Raw genomic sequence first — 17,263 nt, 5'->3', positions numbered from 1 at the left:
TGAGGTCGTTGAGGCTCTTGGGCAACTAAAACTATGTCTATGTACCGCGTACGTGCTACATTAATAACTGTGTATGCACTGTTAGTCCATAAAATGTTGGAAAGCCCAACAATATTTTTTTTCCCATTTTGTACTAATAAGTAGTGCGTACGTGCTCCTAAGCCTAAAAAATGTTATTGCAGGGTAGCAAGTAATGGGCTCAATACCCCGTATGTGCTTACAAGTAATAAGTATTGTGTACACACTCCTACGCCTTAAAAAATTTATGGCAGGGAAGTGAACTAATAGGTTCAATACCTCATAAGCGCTATTGGTAGTAGAAAAAATGTGAATGAAAAGGGAGAGAGAGAGAGAGAGAGAGAGAGAGAGAGGGGGGGGGGGGGAGGGGAGAGGAGAGTGGGGAGAGAGAGAGAGAGAGAGAGAGAGAGAGAGAGGAGGGGAGGAGGGAGAGGAAGAGAGAGAGAGAGAGAGAGAGAGAGAGAGAGAGAGAGAGAGAGAGAGAGAGAGAGAGAAGGAGGGAGAGAGAGGGAGAGAGAGAGAGAGGGGGAGGGAAGGTAGAGATGGGGATAGAGGTATAGGGAGGGAGAGGGAGAGAAGAGGGGGGAGGGAGGGAGAGAAGAAGGGAGGGACCTATAACGACACCAAATAGCACACCATAGGACCTACAACAACACCAAATAGTGTCCTAAGGGGTCATAGAACACCATATGACCCTTTAGAACACCATATGGTATTTTTATGGGTCATTGGTGTCCCAAGGGGTCATATGGTGTCCTAAGGGCTCACAGGACACCCTATGACCTCTTAGGAAACAATACAACCTCTAATGACACCTAAGGGGTCATATGGTGGGATGATAAAATGATATATTAAATTTAAAGTTATGAATAGAACATCATACAATAGAACATCAGTAGTTTAGTTTTGATATAGCTAAGTTAGACCATTGTCAGCATAAGAGAGACTCCAAGTGAACAAACAATGAGGCTTCACTAAAAATCAAGTGTAAGAGATTGACCTAACCCTAAGAGTATTGCCTAAGTTATAAAACATATGATGCTATTAAATTTGCAAGGTTATAGGACTAATCTCAATTGTGACTATAGGAACTACTGAAGAAGAGAAAGAGGGAGGGAGAGAAGAAAACAAAAAGGGATGTGGTGTGGAGGAAGGGAGAAGGGGAGAGAGAAAGAGAGAGAGGGATGGGGTATGGAGGAAGGGAGAAGGGGAGAGAGAGAGAGAGAGAGAGAGAGGTAAAGGGAGAGAGGGAGAGAAGAAGGAGGGGGGAGGAAGAGGAAGAGAGATTGAATCCAGGACACAATATGACCCTTAGAACATAATATGACCCCTAACAACATCTAAGGGGTCATAGGGCATCCTAAGGGGTCATATGACACTATATTATCCCTTAGCACACCATAGGACCTATAACGACACCAAATAGTGTCCTAAGGGGTCATAGAACACCATATGACCCTTTAGAACACCATATGGTGTTGTTATGAGTCATTGGTGTCCCGAGGGGTCATATGGCATCCTATGACCCCTTAGGAAACCATATGGTGTTGTTATGGGTCGTATGGTGTCTTAAGGGGTCATATTGTGTCCTAAGGGGTCACAAGACACCATATGACCTCTTAGGAAACAATACGACCTCTAATGACACCTAAGGGGTCATATGGTGGGCTAATAAAATGATATATTAAATTTAAAGTTATGAATAGAACATCATACAATAGAACATCAGTAGTTTAGTTTTGATATAGCTAAGTTAGACCATTGTCAGCATAAGAGAGACTCCAAGCAAACAAACAACAAGGCTTAGCTAAAAAGCAAGTGTAAGAGCTTGACCTAACCCTAAGAGTACTGCTAAAAGATATGATGCTATTAAATTTGCATGGTTATAGGACTGATCTCGATTGTGACTATAGGAATTACAGAAGAAGAGAAAGAGGGAGGGAGAGAAGAAGAGAAAGAGGGATGGGGTATGGAGGAAGGGATACGGGGAGAGAGAGAAAGAGAGAGAGAGGGATGGGGTAGAGAGAGAGAGAGAGAGAGAAGAGAGATCGAATCTAGGATACAATATGACCCTTAGAACACAATATGACCCCTAACAACATCTAAGGGGTCATAGGGTGTCCTAAGGGGTCATATGACACTATATTATCCCTTAGCACACCATGGGACCTATAAAGACACTAAATAGTGTCCTAAGGGGTCATAGAACACCATATGACCCTTTAGAACACCATATGGTGTTGTTATGGGTCATTGGTGTCCCGAGGGGTCATATGGCATCCTATGACCCCTTAGGACACCATATGGTGTTGTTATGGGTCGTATGGTGTCTTAAGGGGTCATATGGTGTCCTAAGGGGTCACAAGATACCATATGACCTCTTAGGAAACAATACAACCTCTAATGACACCTATGGGGTCATATGGTGGGCTAATAAAATGATATATTAAATTTAAAGTTATGAATAGAACATCATACAATAGAACATCAGTAGTTTAGTTTTGATATAGCTACATTAGACCATTGTCAACATAAGAGAGACTCCAAGCGAACAAACAACGAGGCTTCGCTAAAAAGCAAGTGTAAGAGCTTGACCTAACCCTAAGAGTACTACCTAAGTTCTAAAACATATGATGCTATTAAATTTGCAAGGTTATAGGACTGATCTCGATTGTGACTATAGGAATTACACACTTGATTTCTTTCATGTGTATGTATCGTTCCAAGCCATTTGACAAGTGATGATCATCATATACTACCACTCCCATGCATACAACAAACTTTAATTTCTTTAGGTGACAGGCATTGTGTAACAACATGGGAACTCTCACATACCCACCACTATCATTCTCCATGACATCATTTGTGTTACTCTCCCTCTTTCTCTTCCTACCGGTTGTTTCCTTCTGAAAAACATATTGCAGGTACTCTGACTCATCATGTTGCTTTGTTGACACTATTTTCCACATCTGCTCTGCTCATTAAAAACACATTCGAGAAGCATATTGCTGCAGGTTTCCTTGTTTGTCACGGTAATGCACCCGCGGTTCAATTTCAAACCCTATTCCTCCTATTCAATATACACACACAAATCCATCATTCAATTTTTTTAGGAGAGCATACATGATAAAAATCAAAGAGGAAGTTGCAGACAAGAAATAAATTCACTTACTTCTATAGAAGTGCAGACACAGTTGCAGTGGGGTATGGAGGGAGGGAGGGAGAGAAGAAGAGAAAGAGGGATGGGGTATGGAGGAAGGGAGAAGGGGGGAGAGGGAGGGAGAGAGAGAGAGAGGGATGGGGTATGGAGGAAGGGATAAGGGGAGAGAGGGAGGGATGGGGTATGGAGGAAGGGAGAAGGGAGAAGGGGAGAGAGGGAGGGAGAGAGAGAGGGATGGGGTATGGAGGAAGGGAGAAGGGGAGAGACGGATAGGGAGAGAGAGAGAGAGAGAGAGAGAGAGAGAGAGAGAGAGAGAGGCACCTTGTATGAGTTTGAGAGGGGGAGACAATACACTTGCATGTGTATATATATACTTAATATATTATATATTATTATATACATATATATATAAATATTATATATTATATGTATATACACATATTATTATATACATATATATATAAATATTATATATTATATGTATATACACATATTATATATACAATATCATATTATACAATAGCATGTACGCGCTGTTTATAGTAAAAAGAATGTGTATGTGCTTCTTACACCATAAGTACCCCGTACATGCTTTTAAACCATAAGTATCCCGTACGCGCTTTTGACTATTTAGGCTTGGAAATAGGTCTGGATGACAAAGCTACAGTTTGGAAGTTTGATTTCCCTCCATTTCTCTCATTTTTGACGTGTTTTATTTTATCAACTTGGTTTATCCACTTTGTCATCATCAGGTTTACACTTCATCAAGTGGGTATTTCTAAAATTGCCAGCATATTTTCACCCATCTTCTGAGCTTTCTAACCATATAATTTTTTTTCAATTTGAACAACAATAACATATTATTATTGAATTTCTTTTACCAGTGTCTCCATAGTTCTCACAGACATAGGTGCACCATTTTTTAATAAATTTTGATATACTTATCCAAATTTTAAAAACTTTATATATTATTGTAGTGCACTTGATTCTTTACAATTTTTTTAAAAAAAATTGTATTTTCGATTTGTTTAGTGCAACTTATGCTTCGTGCACAAATAGGTACCTAATTTTCAGGATGTGCTCGATTGGAAAAATCATTAAAAAAAATACTTAACAAAAAATTATAAAAAAATACACATCTTCTAGTGCTCACTCTTAACTATCTTTCTGCTAAAGGATTTTTCAAAATACTAAATCTAACTATGATTTTTTTGATGCGCACGTCAGACACTATGTTATGTTTTTCAGAAAAAATCAGGGTCTGTTTAACGTGCGCGAAGGATTTGACCCCCTTAATATTATCCAATTTTGAAAAAGTTTAGTAGTTTGGAAACTAGATTCAGAGTACTACAATATTTGCTATTTGATTATCTTCATATCATGAGTGGATGACTTTCAAATTTTGCCTCCAAGTTCAGGTTCACCTGATTTCAAAAAAAAAAAAAAAGTGTCCACTTATACCCCCCTTTTTGACCACCATCTTTGTGCACTTACCCTGAACTAGGTATGGAATTTATGACCATATTATGTTAAGTGAACCTATGTGCATGTCTATGATGATTATGAATTTTAATGTCATTATTATCATTATAATTATGATTTTATTTATTAATTTAATGTATTGATTATACTTTTAACTAACCTAGGCTAATGAATTGGTTGGTCTCTTTGTATGATAATTGTGGTTGGTTGTAGGTACCCAGGCTGAAAGGTGAAGTGGATTCTATGGTTCCAATGATGAGGGACAAACAACATGAATTCTTATTCTAGTGTCAATAATTTTCATATACATTTCACCAAAGATTAGGTTTTTCTACTGGGTATTTGGAACTATGAGCGTTATTAATTGATCCCTTAACAATAGTTTCATCACACATGAGACGATTTGATCTAGGCTTAACCTTGAGGTTTGATGCTCTATCCATTACATTGTTTCTTGCTTTGCTTATAGGGTAAAGGTACAAGGTTAACCCCTTACAGAATTTAAACACTTAACCTAAGGACTAGGGTTAATTTGTTAGATATGTAGTGTTGTAAATTGTTTACCTCAATTATAAATCACACCCTTTTTGGAAACTACTTTAGTGTGGTTCCCTCTAGTTCATTTTAATCCCATTTATGCTCTATGTCATCCTAAAACTATATCACTTATCCTAAACTTAACTCATTATCAAATGTTGAGATTAGGACCAAATCCCATGTAAGATTCTACAATAGTCAAGGAGCATACTAAGTCAATTTACTATTAGCCATACCATTTAGATAACAAGATATATTTTGTTGATAGCATGTGGAATTAGGAGCCATCAATATTCATGTAAGGGATGTACCCTGCATTACTTTAGAGGACTAGATAAATTCTACCAAGATTATATGGGCCTTGGGCCAACAACATGTAGACAATGGATTTCCTTGTTTACTTATTTGTCTGATGGATTGCAGGGAAAAGAGAGCTTCTAGTGAAGAATAGGTAGATAAAACATTGGATAAACCTCATAGTATAGTATGGAATGTCTTGTTGTGGGTATTGGTATCTTAGACTATCTAAGGTAAGTAACACTCACGGGGGCTTCACTTAGTGAACCTGGGTTATAGCACTTGCATTCATGGCATACTAAAGAATCCCCCTATTTTCAAAAAAATATTGCCCTAAACCCCTTTTTTATCGCCCCCTCCCAATACATAGCCCAAATTAAAAACCCCCCTATTTTCACCAAATATTGTATGTTTTCATAGCCTAGATTAAAAATCCCCCTATTTTTACTAGATAGGAAATGTATTGTTCTTAATTTTAAGGATATTAAAACCCCCAATATGAATGCACATGATATAATATTGCCTAGCCAGTGATGCCCCTGTGGTAACACTTTAGGTGAATGGTTATTATGAAGATAATCATATGCATGGTAGACTAGTTGAAAGTCTCTTTCTCATCATGGGTCATAGAATCTTCTTGGAGAGGTGGATAGGGATTAAATCTACAATGGTTGGGATCACATTACACCGTAATGCAAACAATGGCAAGACAAGGATAAGGAGTCTACATGACCATTATAGAGCAGTGCACTTCAAGTATTCTTAGCAATTAATCCTCTATTGGTCATTATAATTAATCTAATTGTATTATTATGGATTACATGTAGTATACAAGTAAGTGCACCAAGATGGTGAACAAAAAATTAGCCACTCACCCAAAAAAAAAACCAAAAACGTAGGTAATGGGTTTGGGTTATTTTATTTTTCAAATAAATCGAGCGCGTTATGGTTCGAAAATATGAACCATAACCCGTACGAGGTTTTAATTTTAAATCCCTATACATGATAACTTTCTTAAGAAACAAGATCAAGGTTTTAGAACTAAAGTAACTCGTTCGTGTTTCTTGTTAGAGTATTCGGGTATTTACTTGATTAATTAAACATTCTTTGTTTAATTATTTAAGTTCCCTTTATCTCTATTACACTTAAGCTAACTTTAGGTGCATATAATTAATTGTTTTAATTAATTATTATGTGCAAACCTAGGTTTTCCCTTTTTAGGGTTTCTTGACCTATTAAAGGTTGAGTTCTTTCTTTTCATTGTAAGAATCACATTACATATTTTTGTGAATATTGAGCTCTCTCTTTTTGAGCATATTCTCTGTGTTTTGTATGTTCTTCAGATTTTGCTTCATTGCTTCTCCTTGTAACAGGTTATTCGGCTTGCAGAAGATCTTCAGGCTCCTGTGGTGTTGTATTTTCTCAACTCCTATATGGTATCAGAGCGTAGATCTGCAGCTACCTGTTCTTGTTTTGAGATTTTTGGCTTTGGAAGCAGATCTGGGGTTTCAGGAATTTTTTTTGTGTACCTAGGGTTTGAGCTTTTTTTCTGAGTACTTTGGGCCTAAACGGACCACACCATCGTGCTCAGAAGGCCTGAAAACCCCTATGGTCATATAAAATTCGACCTATTTTGGTTCCTGAGCCTCTGGGAGCAATTTTTTCTCAGATCTAGGCCGTACGACCCTGGCACGCAGATCGAGAAAAAAAAATTGAAAAAATAAAAATTTGCCTTTTTACGGCATGCAGGCCGAAATTTGTTTTTTAAAAAAAAAAAAAAGGTGAAAAAAAAAAAGGGAGATTTGTTTCTTTTTAAGAAAAAAAAATTTTTTGGGAAAGTTTTTTTTGGGGGTTTGGGGGTACCGTAGGGTACCGGACTGACAGGCCTGTCAGACCTGTCAGTCCGGCCTCCGGCCTTCGGCCGCCGCTACTGTTTCTCCGGCCGCCGCCGGCTCCGTCTCCAGTCCCTGCCGGCCGCTGCATTTCCTCCGGCTCCCGCCCCGCTTCGGCTCCGGCGACTTTCCTCCGGCTCCGACTCCGTGCTCTCCCGTTGGCATGTCTCTCTGGCGCCGCTCCCGGCACTCCGATCGCCGCTCCCGCCCCACCGGCAAGCCACCACCGCCCGAGCAGCGCCGCTTCCACCGGGCTGCGCCACCTCTGCCCAGCTCGAGCGCTGCTCCGCTTTTGCAACACCTCTGCCCGGCCTGAGCGCCACCTCCACTCGGCCTGAGCGCCACCTCCGCCCAGAGCACCACCAGCCCCTCCTCTCTAGTCTTTTTGAGAGGGGGTTGGTTTTTTGGGCCTAGATCGTGCCTCCAGAGTCGGATTTTGGTGAACGAATAGGCGTTGGAAAGGAGATTCTGAGCCGGACCTCGTGGTGGTAGATTTTTTTCCTGGATCTGCTGTTTGACTATGTTTTTTACCAGTCAAAGTCAGGCTTCTTTTTTGCACTTCCAGGGCCCTAGAATGGGCAAACGGAGTCATTTTTTTGAGAACGAATAGGCATCGGAAAGCTGGTTTCGAGGCCAACCTCATGGTGTTGGTAATTTATTCCCATTTTGCTGTTTGACTGTGTTTTTTTACAGTCAAATTGAGGTCTCTTTTTTGCACTCCGGGAGACGTAGAATGAGCATCCGACCTCCGTTTTTTGAAAACTTTATATTTTTGGAAAGCATGTTCTGTGTAATTTCCAGAAATATGATTTTTTTTTCCAGATTCTGGTCCATGCATATTTTATTCAGTTTTTTGCTTTTAAGCACTCTGGTGGATATCGTGGTTGTTTCAGGTCCTGGGATCTCTTTTCTGAGTAGGGTGTCTCTGTTTTCATTCTCGTTTCTATTTCTAGTCTTCTTATCATTGTAGCTTGTAATTATGCAAACGCACTGAGATAAAGTGCCATCATGCATTGTTTACTTGGAATCTTGCATATCTTGTGTCTAGTTGTACATGCACTGTTGATCAAGTGCCATGAGGGGGTTGATGTTTGCCTTTGTTTGCCATCTTCCTTTGTCAAGTGAGTGTTCCTTCCACGACATTCACCTCATGATGATGTGTCTCAGCACCTTTGATGTTCTTGGTTCTTCGTCATGCAGTTGTTTTTGGCTGTCCTTTTCAGTGTTCCTGTCCCTCTCCAACTTCCGCATTATGGGGAGGTTTATCCTGTTGGTTCTAATGCTTCCATGGTTCGATTGATCAGCTCTTCAGGCTTTGGTTTCTCATGCCATCTGTATCTTCGATTTCAGTTGTTTTGCCTTATTTGCCTCCTGATTCGAGTAGTGTCATTTGAGGGCACTCATGCAGATTACAGTCTTCTCTACCTGGTCATGTTCTAGTTCAGTGGATGTTCTTCAGATCAGCAGTTATTCTTCGATAGAGTTTGCAGGGTCTTCATGCTTCAGTGATATTTTTTCCATCTCTTTTTGGAGTAGAGTTTTGTTCCCACGTGGTTTTCTCTATTTCTCCAGTTCATAGAGATTTCATTGTATTTGGGTACCTGATCAGGCCTTGTTGCCGGGACCCATCTTTCATGCTTTCAGTAGTTGTTCTAGGTTTTAGCTTCTCCCTAAGTCTAGCTTAAGGGGGGGTGTTAGAGTATTCGGGTATTTACTTGATTAATTAAACATTCTTTGTTTAATTATTTAAGTTCCCTTTATCTCTATTACACTTAAGCTAACTTTAGGTGCATATAATTAATTGTTTTAATTAATTATTATGTGCAAACCTAGGTTTTCCCTTTTTAGGGTTTCTTGACCTATTAAAGGTTGAGTTCTTTCTTTTCATTGTAAGAATCACATTACATATTTTTGTGAATATTGAGCTCTCTCTTTTTGAGCATATTCTCTGTGTTTTGTATGTTCTTCAGATTTTGCTTCATTGCTTCTCCTTGTAACAGGTTATTCGGCTTGCAGAAGATCTTCAGGCTCCTGTGGTGTTGTATTTTCTCAACTCCTATATTTCTTTGATTATAATTTTTTTTTAAAACCGTCGATTGGGTCATTCTATCGTGCAACCAACAAAATAGACATCAAACCCAAAAATACCAAGAAGAACCCAATCATGTTTTGTACCCTATCAGCTAGATCATCATGCCACGTCATTGCAGAGGTAAGTTCTCATTTGTTTGTGCATTCTTGTTGTTTTTTATTTAAAATTTTGTTACATATTTTCATTGTTTTTTATTAATTTTTTTTTTTTTTAAGATTTTCAAAATAATGCCCCACAAAATAAATTGCCCCCTCATAGTCTTGAAGAAAACCTAGACGATACCCCTCAGATGGGCAACCCTCCTAATCCTTTGATAAACCCTTCTCAAACCACACAAGAGGATTTATTAGGTCATTTGCCACAAAATACGGTTACCATTTCTCATTTAGTGTCTAGACTAAAGGCTTCACATTATCAACACCATGCAGACCTTGCCACAACCCTAGAAACAATGGTTGATAGTGTTGATAACTTTTTTCTAAACAAGTGACTGAATGGGGCACATATAGAGATTCATGTCACAACTATTATGCACATGACCTCTCATATGATGAAGTAAAAAATAAACAAATAATGAAGCAACAAATATGTGCTCTTTTCATTGATCCCCAAATTCAGGAGACTCTACCTCTCAATTCAAAGAGGTTTCCTATACATTGGTGTAATCATGTGACAATGAAAACAAATTTTTGGGATACGTGGTGGATGGTCTTTGACCAACCTCCTTGCAATAATTTTGAGGTGCCCTTATATTTTTTGAGAAAACCATATTGCAAGTTCATCCTTCATCAGATACCAAATTATTTTGATATGAGGGAGTTCCAGGGTAGAGGTAGAGGCTTTGCCTAGGATAGACCAGGGGCTCGATGGGTACTAAACCCCCCCCCAAAATAAATAAATAAATAAAAATCGGGTACCACTAGCTGTGAAACCCATTGTTCATGTGACGGTCCCTATAGCCTTCAAGGAGTCTATGGAGATGGAGACTCTTCAAGCAACTACCACACTAACTGATACCATCATCTAGCATGGTATGCAATTATTCCAGTCTCTTGGCCTAGACAATGGTGCAGTAGTAGACGATGGTGTAGCAGCTAGACCATCTACCTCTAGCATGCCTAGCTATCACCAATGCACCACCTATTATTGTAGACGTATAATTCTGACCACTTTCTTAAATAAATATTTAATATTTATTTTAACCTCATTCCCTCTATTAATTAAATTCTATTTAATTAATTTCTTCATTTTCATCTATTTGATTAAATGAATTACTCAATTTATTTAATTAATTCACCTAAACCTTTTCTAGCTTTTAATTAAATAAAATCACTTTATTTAATTAAATCCCCTTTCTCCCTTTTTAGTTAAATTTACATTTAATTAAATTAATCCTTACAAATAAATAAATCTAATTTATTTATTAAATCCCCCACTTGTATTTATCCTTACAAATAAATAAATCTAATTTATTTATTAAATCCCCCACTTGTATTTATGCAAGTTGCATCTATTTTTGTTGAAATAAAGTAATTTTATTTTAATTAAAATCCTTTTCCCTCCACTTGCATTTTCCTGCATCTCCCACTTGCCTCCTAAACCCCTTCTAGATTCTTCTAATCACTTCCAATTTAGCCTAATTCATTTCCTAATTATTGTCGCATTCCTAAGCAAAGAGAAGTCACTTCTCAAAGCCTCCAAAGTCTTTGAAATGCATTGAAGGATTTATGTCTTCAACAAGTTAACCCTCAAAGTCTTCCTAACCATTAATGGTTAACTCAACCTTCTTGCATGGTTAGAGACTTTCTCTCTAACTTAACCTTCATCTAACCCAAGAGTCTCATCAAGCATTCATGGCTTTAACCTTGGTTGTCCTATTAACCCTTGCACAAGAGTTTACCCCTTGGGTAAAAGCTTTATCCAATGGATAACCCTAACCTAACCTTAACCCTTACCTCCTAGGGTAACCTTCATGTCTTCTCAAGCATTTAATGCTTCTTACATCTCCTCTCAAACAACCCTTTGTTGACAATTGTCACCATTTCATTGGTGAGAATTGTAAACATGGATTGATTAACTTTCAATCCTGGCCCTTGTTAAGATTATTCAATCTTAACCATCCATTGCCCTATTTTCCCTATAAATAGAGCTCTCATTCTTCATTTTTCATATCAACAATCTTTCATGCATCTACATTATAGTCTAAATACTAAACATTTTAGCTTCTCTTTGTTAAAATCATCATAATAGCATTTAGAAGCATTTTAATATCATAGAATATTCATGCTAGGATAGTATATCATTGCTAGGATAATATATCATTGCTAGGATAATTTGCTAATATTTTATCATATCATAATCTTTATACTAGCTTAATCATCATAGTTTCAATATCATACATCTCAGAATGCATTCATGCATATAAATCAAACATCGCTCGTTCTTGGAGTTGTCATTCCTAAGTCACTAAGAGCAAAATATTGACTTTAGGGATCCTGTGAGATAGAGAACAATGGGACACCCCTTGGGAAGTTGAACTGATTGAATTGGTTCATATACTTGCACCAAGAGTCTCATTGGTGTGTGGGTCTTTTGGATTTGAGTTATTCGTTTTCGTCACCGCATTTTCCCGCATACAGTTATGATGTGTGCTTTGGGGTGGATACGATTGCACATGTAGATGATTTGATCTCCCATTAGTGTACACATATCTCATATGGTGACATTTGAGTTTCACCATTCAATTTGTCTTACATGACCAAAAATTGCAAGCTAAGCATAGAAATTTTGAGGGACTCTTGATTGCTTCACCATGTTTATGACATGTAGAGAAATGTATATAAATAAAATCACATTAACTATTGTGAGGGACACATTTTTTAACTTCCAAAGCAACCCCAAAGCAATATCAATGATTGCAATTATCCTTTATCTTTAGGAGTTCCTAGTAAACACTAGATGTACATTTCACAGCATTTTGAGCTCAAGAATGATAATTACTGATGGTGCTCTGATTGAGTTGTTTAGAATGGTCCCTCTTAATTTATCTGTAGTGTCTTGCTTTTTCATTTTTAGAGCAATGAGATCTTTTTACAAACTTTTTTCCCTTATAAAACTTAACTTAATACATAGCAATATGGAATCAGATGTGTTCAGTTTTAGTGCAATTGCTTTGGAAATTGCCTTTGGAAGGTAGGCATTTGATTTTAGCCTAGGGAAGCCTAAATTGCATCTTGTGGAGTGGATTTGAAATTTGCATGGATGCTTCTATTTTCCTTCTTCTATCTCATATGTTTGAATTGGAATTTTGGCTTTAATCTCATTTAGTCTTTTGACGTCACTCTTATTTCTCCATAGTGAGAGCTTACATTATTTATAGGGATAAGTATAACATGGCAGACTAATGTAGTGACTTGTGACTTCCAACGCGTTGGGAAACCGAAGGTTTCTTCTTCTTTTTTTTCCCCTCAATTCTAGGATTGTTATTATCATCATTTCACATGTTTCTTTAGGTTGTGAAGGTCTTGCGTTTGATTCTCGCTTTTTTATTTGCCATAAGTGATCTTATCAACCATAGTTGATCAAGCTTTGAAATGTTGAATATATTTATTCTCTTCATTTTTGTTAATTTTCCTATGGCTTCTTATGGTACTTAGATGTTTCTTTACTGCACGAATGATCCTACAATTTGGCAAAGAAGCTTTATGAAGTTTAAAATCAATGGTTTATTTATTGTTTTTATAAAAAAATTCAGTTGTTGGATTTACAAGGTTTATGCACTTGTTGTAATTGTTGGATTTAGTTCAATGTTGTTTAGATCACCCCAACATTAGTTTTTTATTAAAAATTGAAATTAAATATTTTTTGTCATAGCAGATGATGTGTTATTGGAGTCTTATTGTTAAAATTTTATAACATTCATCACAAATCTAAATCATAGTGGCCATTTATATTATATTCCTACATTTTTGTTTCATATCACCATTTCTATTAGATTTTAACTTTGCTTTTAGGGTCATTTTTGCTTTGAAACTAGCATTTAGGAGGATTTTCGACTTAGAAATATATAATTATGTTAAGAAGTTCTATGTTTAAGCTATAGACAAACCCTAATTATATGACAACAAAAAGAGTATCAAACATGAAACTTCATCTAAATCTTTTGACATATATGACCTTAAATCTAATGATGACATAGAATATAATTTTATATTACCTTACAAAATTTAATAAATAAAATTATTGTATCTTCTACGCTCAAATAGAAATATACTCTAACATATTAGCTTAGACATTTTTTATATCCAGAAAATCCTTACACCTCTATTCCATGCAACTGCTAGTATCTTAATATTCCTAAACGAGAGTATGTAATAATCTCCCAACATTGCCAATGATTGAAACTACTAGGTTAAGCAGTTAGAATGGTATTTAACAAATTGCTTTGGTTTTGCGCGGGGCATTTAGGTCCTTCAACTTCCTCCTAGTTAAAACCCCCTGGCCATGTCCAGTTGCAGAAGCAGCAACATTAGCCCTCTTCCCCTTCTCTCGCTTGAATGGTAAGGAGTCCAATTCATCCAAAACTGTACGGAAATCTTGTACGAGCCTGTCAGCCAAGCTTCTGCTGAAATCCTCTCGTATCACCACACGCAGAAGGGTTATGTGCTGAACATCTGCAGCCATATTATACGCAGGCACCACCCACTTAAACCTTCTCAGGTGTTCTGAAAGATCATGTTCATTGTACTTGAGCTTGTCCTTCAGAGAGAAGGCAACTAGAGGTACACCCACCTCTTTTGACAGCATATTGAATCGCCCTGTTCTTAGAAGGCTATCACGTAAATATTTGGCATTCGCCATGCAGTTTTCAATGATCATCCTGTATCCCTGCACCAGTTGTACAGTTGGGCTTTTTTTAAATTGGTTCTTTCAAACATAAATTATTGACTAATTAAATCATCTGTTTCTTACCTCATAGCCAAGGCGAATGAGTTGGTAGTACTGAGCAATGACTTGACTTGCACCTGCATTAAATTGGGCAAAAATCAGACCCTCCCCTGAAGAAGCAATCTATCAATATTCTATATTTATCCTTTCATTAACGATGAGATACAGTGAGTTTCTCCTCAGTTTTATAGTACTTTGTCAAGATTTAACTTTTGATTTGCGTTACTAGTCAACCATGACCGCCTGAATTTTTCAGTTGTTCTCTTAAAACAACGCATTACATAAATGATTCCTTCATGCAATGAATGATATATCAGCTACAGAATTCCTGTTATAAATTATATGATAACTTGCTCTGCCTCATAAATCTGCTAAGAAAATTTCTGTTTCTGCTCCCCTGTACCACAGATCCTAGTGGCTCTGTCAAAAAAAACATAAAATGCTTATTCTGTTTCATTCTGAAGAGAAACACCTACCTTTAGAGAAATTGAGTGTGAAAGTGGGTTGATCAGCTCCAAGATAATTGATATGAAAAATAAGTTCTTCTGGAAGGTCTTGCTTGCCACGCCAAACAATCCATCCAATTCCAGCATAAACAAGTCCATATTTGTGCCCACTCACATTGATGCTCCTCACCAATGGCAGCCTGAAGTCCCACTCCAGATTTGGATACAGAAATGGTGCAATGAACCCACCACTTGCAGCATCAACATGTATTGGAGTGTCCCACCTAAACATTCACATAGTCACATTCCTGAGATATACTAAAATTATTTCAACTACAATAAACTTTCTAGATAATCATTTTTGAAAATGTCCTATAAAAGGGTTAGGGTCTTTCAAAAACCCTAGCTTTATTCTTAAAAAGAAAATGTCATAAACAAATTCATACTTTGTTTTATTATTCTTTTCCATCAAAAGGTCATTGAGCAGTTTCACATCCTCAAATTCGCCATTATAAGTAGACCCTAAGATGGCAGCAACACAAATGGTGTTTTCATCTACCAATTCTACAGCTTTTCGAGGGTCCATAACATAATATTCTTCTCTCAGCTTCACCTCTTTCAGTTCCACCTCAAAATACCGAGCGAACTTCTCCCAACAGACCTGCAAAACAATGCCACAAACAACATTAATTAGCATTACCAAAATGCAGAGCCCAGCTAATAACTTTTACATTTCAGGAAAACGGGAGAAAAAATAATTAGTTAAAAGTTGAAACCTGGACATTGGCACCAGTAACAATATTGGGGTTGTCATAAGGCTTCCCTTGAGCTTTTCTCGTGTTCTGCCATTTGCGTTTGAATGCAAGACCAGCGAGCATTATAGCCTCTGAAGATCCCACAGTCCCAACACCAATAGCTTGCTCTGTATCAGAAATAGGTGCATGGAACATTCGAGCTATTATATTCACACACCGGTTCTGAAATTCCAATTCACAAAACAAATTAAACACCATCCCATCTCCAATTCAATTTATCATACATAAGCAGGAAGAACTTAAATAGTTGATGCATTATGCTCAACCCAACAACTGTCTGGAACTTTATGTAAAGATCCAGATCTCTACTTAAACAGCCAGTGCATTGACCACCACAACAGCAGCCCATTAAGGACATTGTTACTGAAAATACATACAGTAAAACAGAGCACTTCTTTTCTGAAAATACAAAGACAAAGATTGAAAGAGATCTATCAAGATATAAATTCTAATGACCTTCTCCAAATCACCCTTGTCATCACAACTTAACTGTCAGATGTTAATTGATAATCAAGCAAAATACATCCTTATTGAATTAAAAATAAAGAATGACCTGAAGCTCAGTGGTGACAGGGTACTCATCCATATCAACATAGTTCTTATTGATAGCTTCCATAATGAGCTTATTACACTCAGGCTCCATCCATGTTGTCACAAAAGAGGCCAAATTAAGCCTTGGATTGCTATCAAGCATAAGCTCATCACTGATGACCTGATATGCAGCCTCCTTTGGAATTGATTTCTGAGGAAGCTCAAACCTGCAAATTAATTCATTGAAGGATCTTAAAATAAACTACATTCAAACTGGGTATTACATATTTTGAGATCCAGACATGTTATGAAAGAAAAAACAATGCATACATACTTTGGTAGAGAATTCTGAAGATAACGAGAGGCAAACATACAATCAATGTCACCATCTGAACAGTGGGAAGTTTCTGTGAGCGCCATTTTAAGGAAATGTATTCTATAAATTTAGAATGAAAAATAATTTTCTTGCAGCGAGGCTCTACTTGTTATATAATGCTCAAACCAGAATTAAGCCTGTCCCGGAAGGTCACGGGCTCTGATATTATTCTTACCTTGTGAACTAGTGAATTCTGTTATCCTATATTCTTAGCTTAGGGAGTGAAATCTATTATTCTGATATGAGGGCCCTCCAAGTATGTCGATATTCTTTATTTGGGCCCTCCAAGTGTCTCGATATTCTTTATTTCTCTAAAGGTAAAAATTGTATACTGATATTGTTTTGGGTGTAGGGGAAGAGCACCACTAGTCGTCATAGCTGACTTCGTGCACCCACAGATCTTAAACGGTACATCGGATTTTTATTTTTATTTTTTAGTTGTCTTTGTATGCGACTTAACTGCTTGTAGCTATTGATCTGGCTTCTTGGTAGTAACGATGCATGTTGTGGAATCAATTATGAGGAGAAAGGTCAAAAAGTACAAATTTCAAAGTGTCGTTTGATACCTAACTAAAGATGTTCCAGTAACCGTCAACTCAAAATCGCTAGTACTTGTTGACAAATGTCCCAATAGTGGTGCACAAATGGGCCAATTATGAACAAAAAGTTA

General features: G+C 37.3%; 2 protein-coding genes across 2 annotated transcripts in view; both read right to left on the bottom strand.

The window, feature by feature from the left end:
• The window catches only part of LOC131028697 (glutamate decarboxylase-like), a 40,691-nt gene extending 31,100 nt beyond the window's left edge, over window positions 1–9,591 (bottom strand). Inside the window, exons 1-2 of the mRNA XM_059219398.1 lie at window positions 9,535–9,591; window positions 7,358–7,762 (exon numbers count right to left, since the gene is read on the bottom strand). Of these exons, the coding sequence (XP_059075381.1) occupies window positions 7,358–7,762; window positions 9,535–9,591 (462 nt within the window). The remainder of the gene's footprint in view (window positions 1–7,357; window positions 7,763–9,534) is intronic.
• A 4,077-nt stretch (window positions 9,592–13,668) lies between these two features.
• On the bottom strand, window positions 13,669–16,701 carry LOC131028652 (glutamate decarboxylase 4). The gene is made up of 7 exons (XM_057958987.2): window positions 16,552–16,701; window positions 16,240–16,444; window positions 15,648–15,848; window positions 15,318–15,532; window positions 14,902–15,155; window positions 14,450–14,502; window positions 13,669–14,365 (listed from the first exon to the last, which is right to left on the bottom strand). The coding sequence occupies exons 1-7, from the start codon at window positions 16,635–16,637 to the stop codon at window positions 13,910–13,912; spliced, it is 1,470 nt and encodes a 489-aa protein (XP_057814970.2). The 5' UTR covers window positions 16,638–16,701; the 3' UTR covers window positions 13,669–13,909.
• Window positions 16,702–17,263: the final 562 nt, after the last annotated feature.

The sequence above is a fragment of the Cryptomeria japonica genome, chromosome 4 (assembly GCF_030272615.1).
Source record: "Cryptomeria japonica chromosome 4, Sugi_1.0, whole genome shotgun sequence".
NCBI classification, from domain to species: Eukaryota; Viridiplantae; Streptophyta; class Pinopsida; order Cupressales; family Cupressaceae; genus Cryptomeria; species Cryptomeria japonica.
The sequence above is the reverse complement of the archived record's forward strand: the minus strand, read 5'-3'. Positions and strand labels throughout refer to the sequence as shown.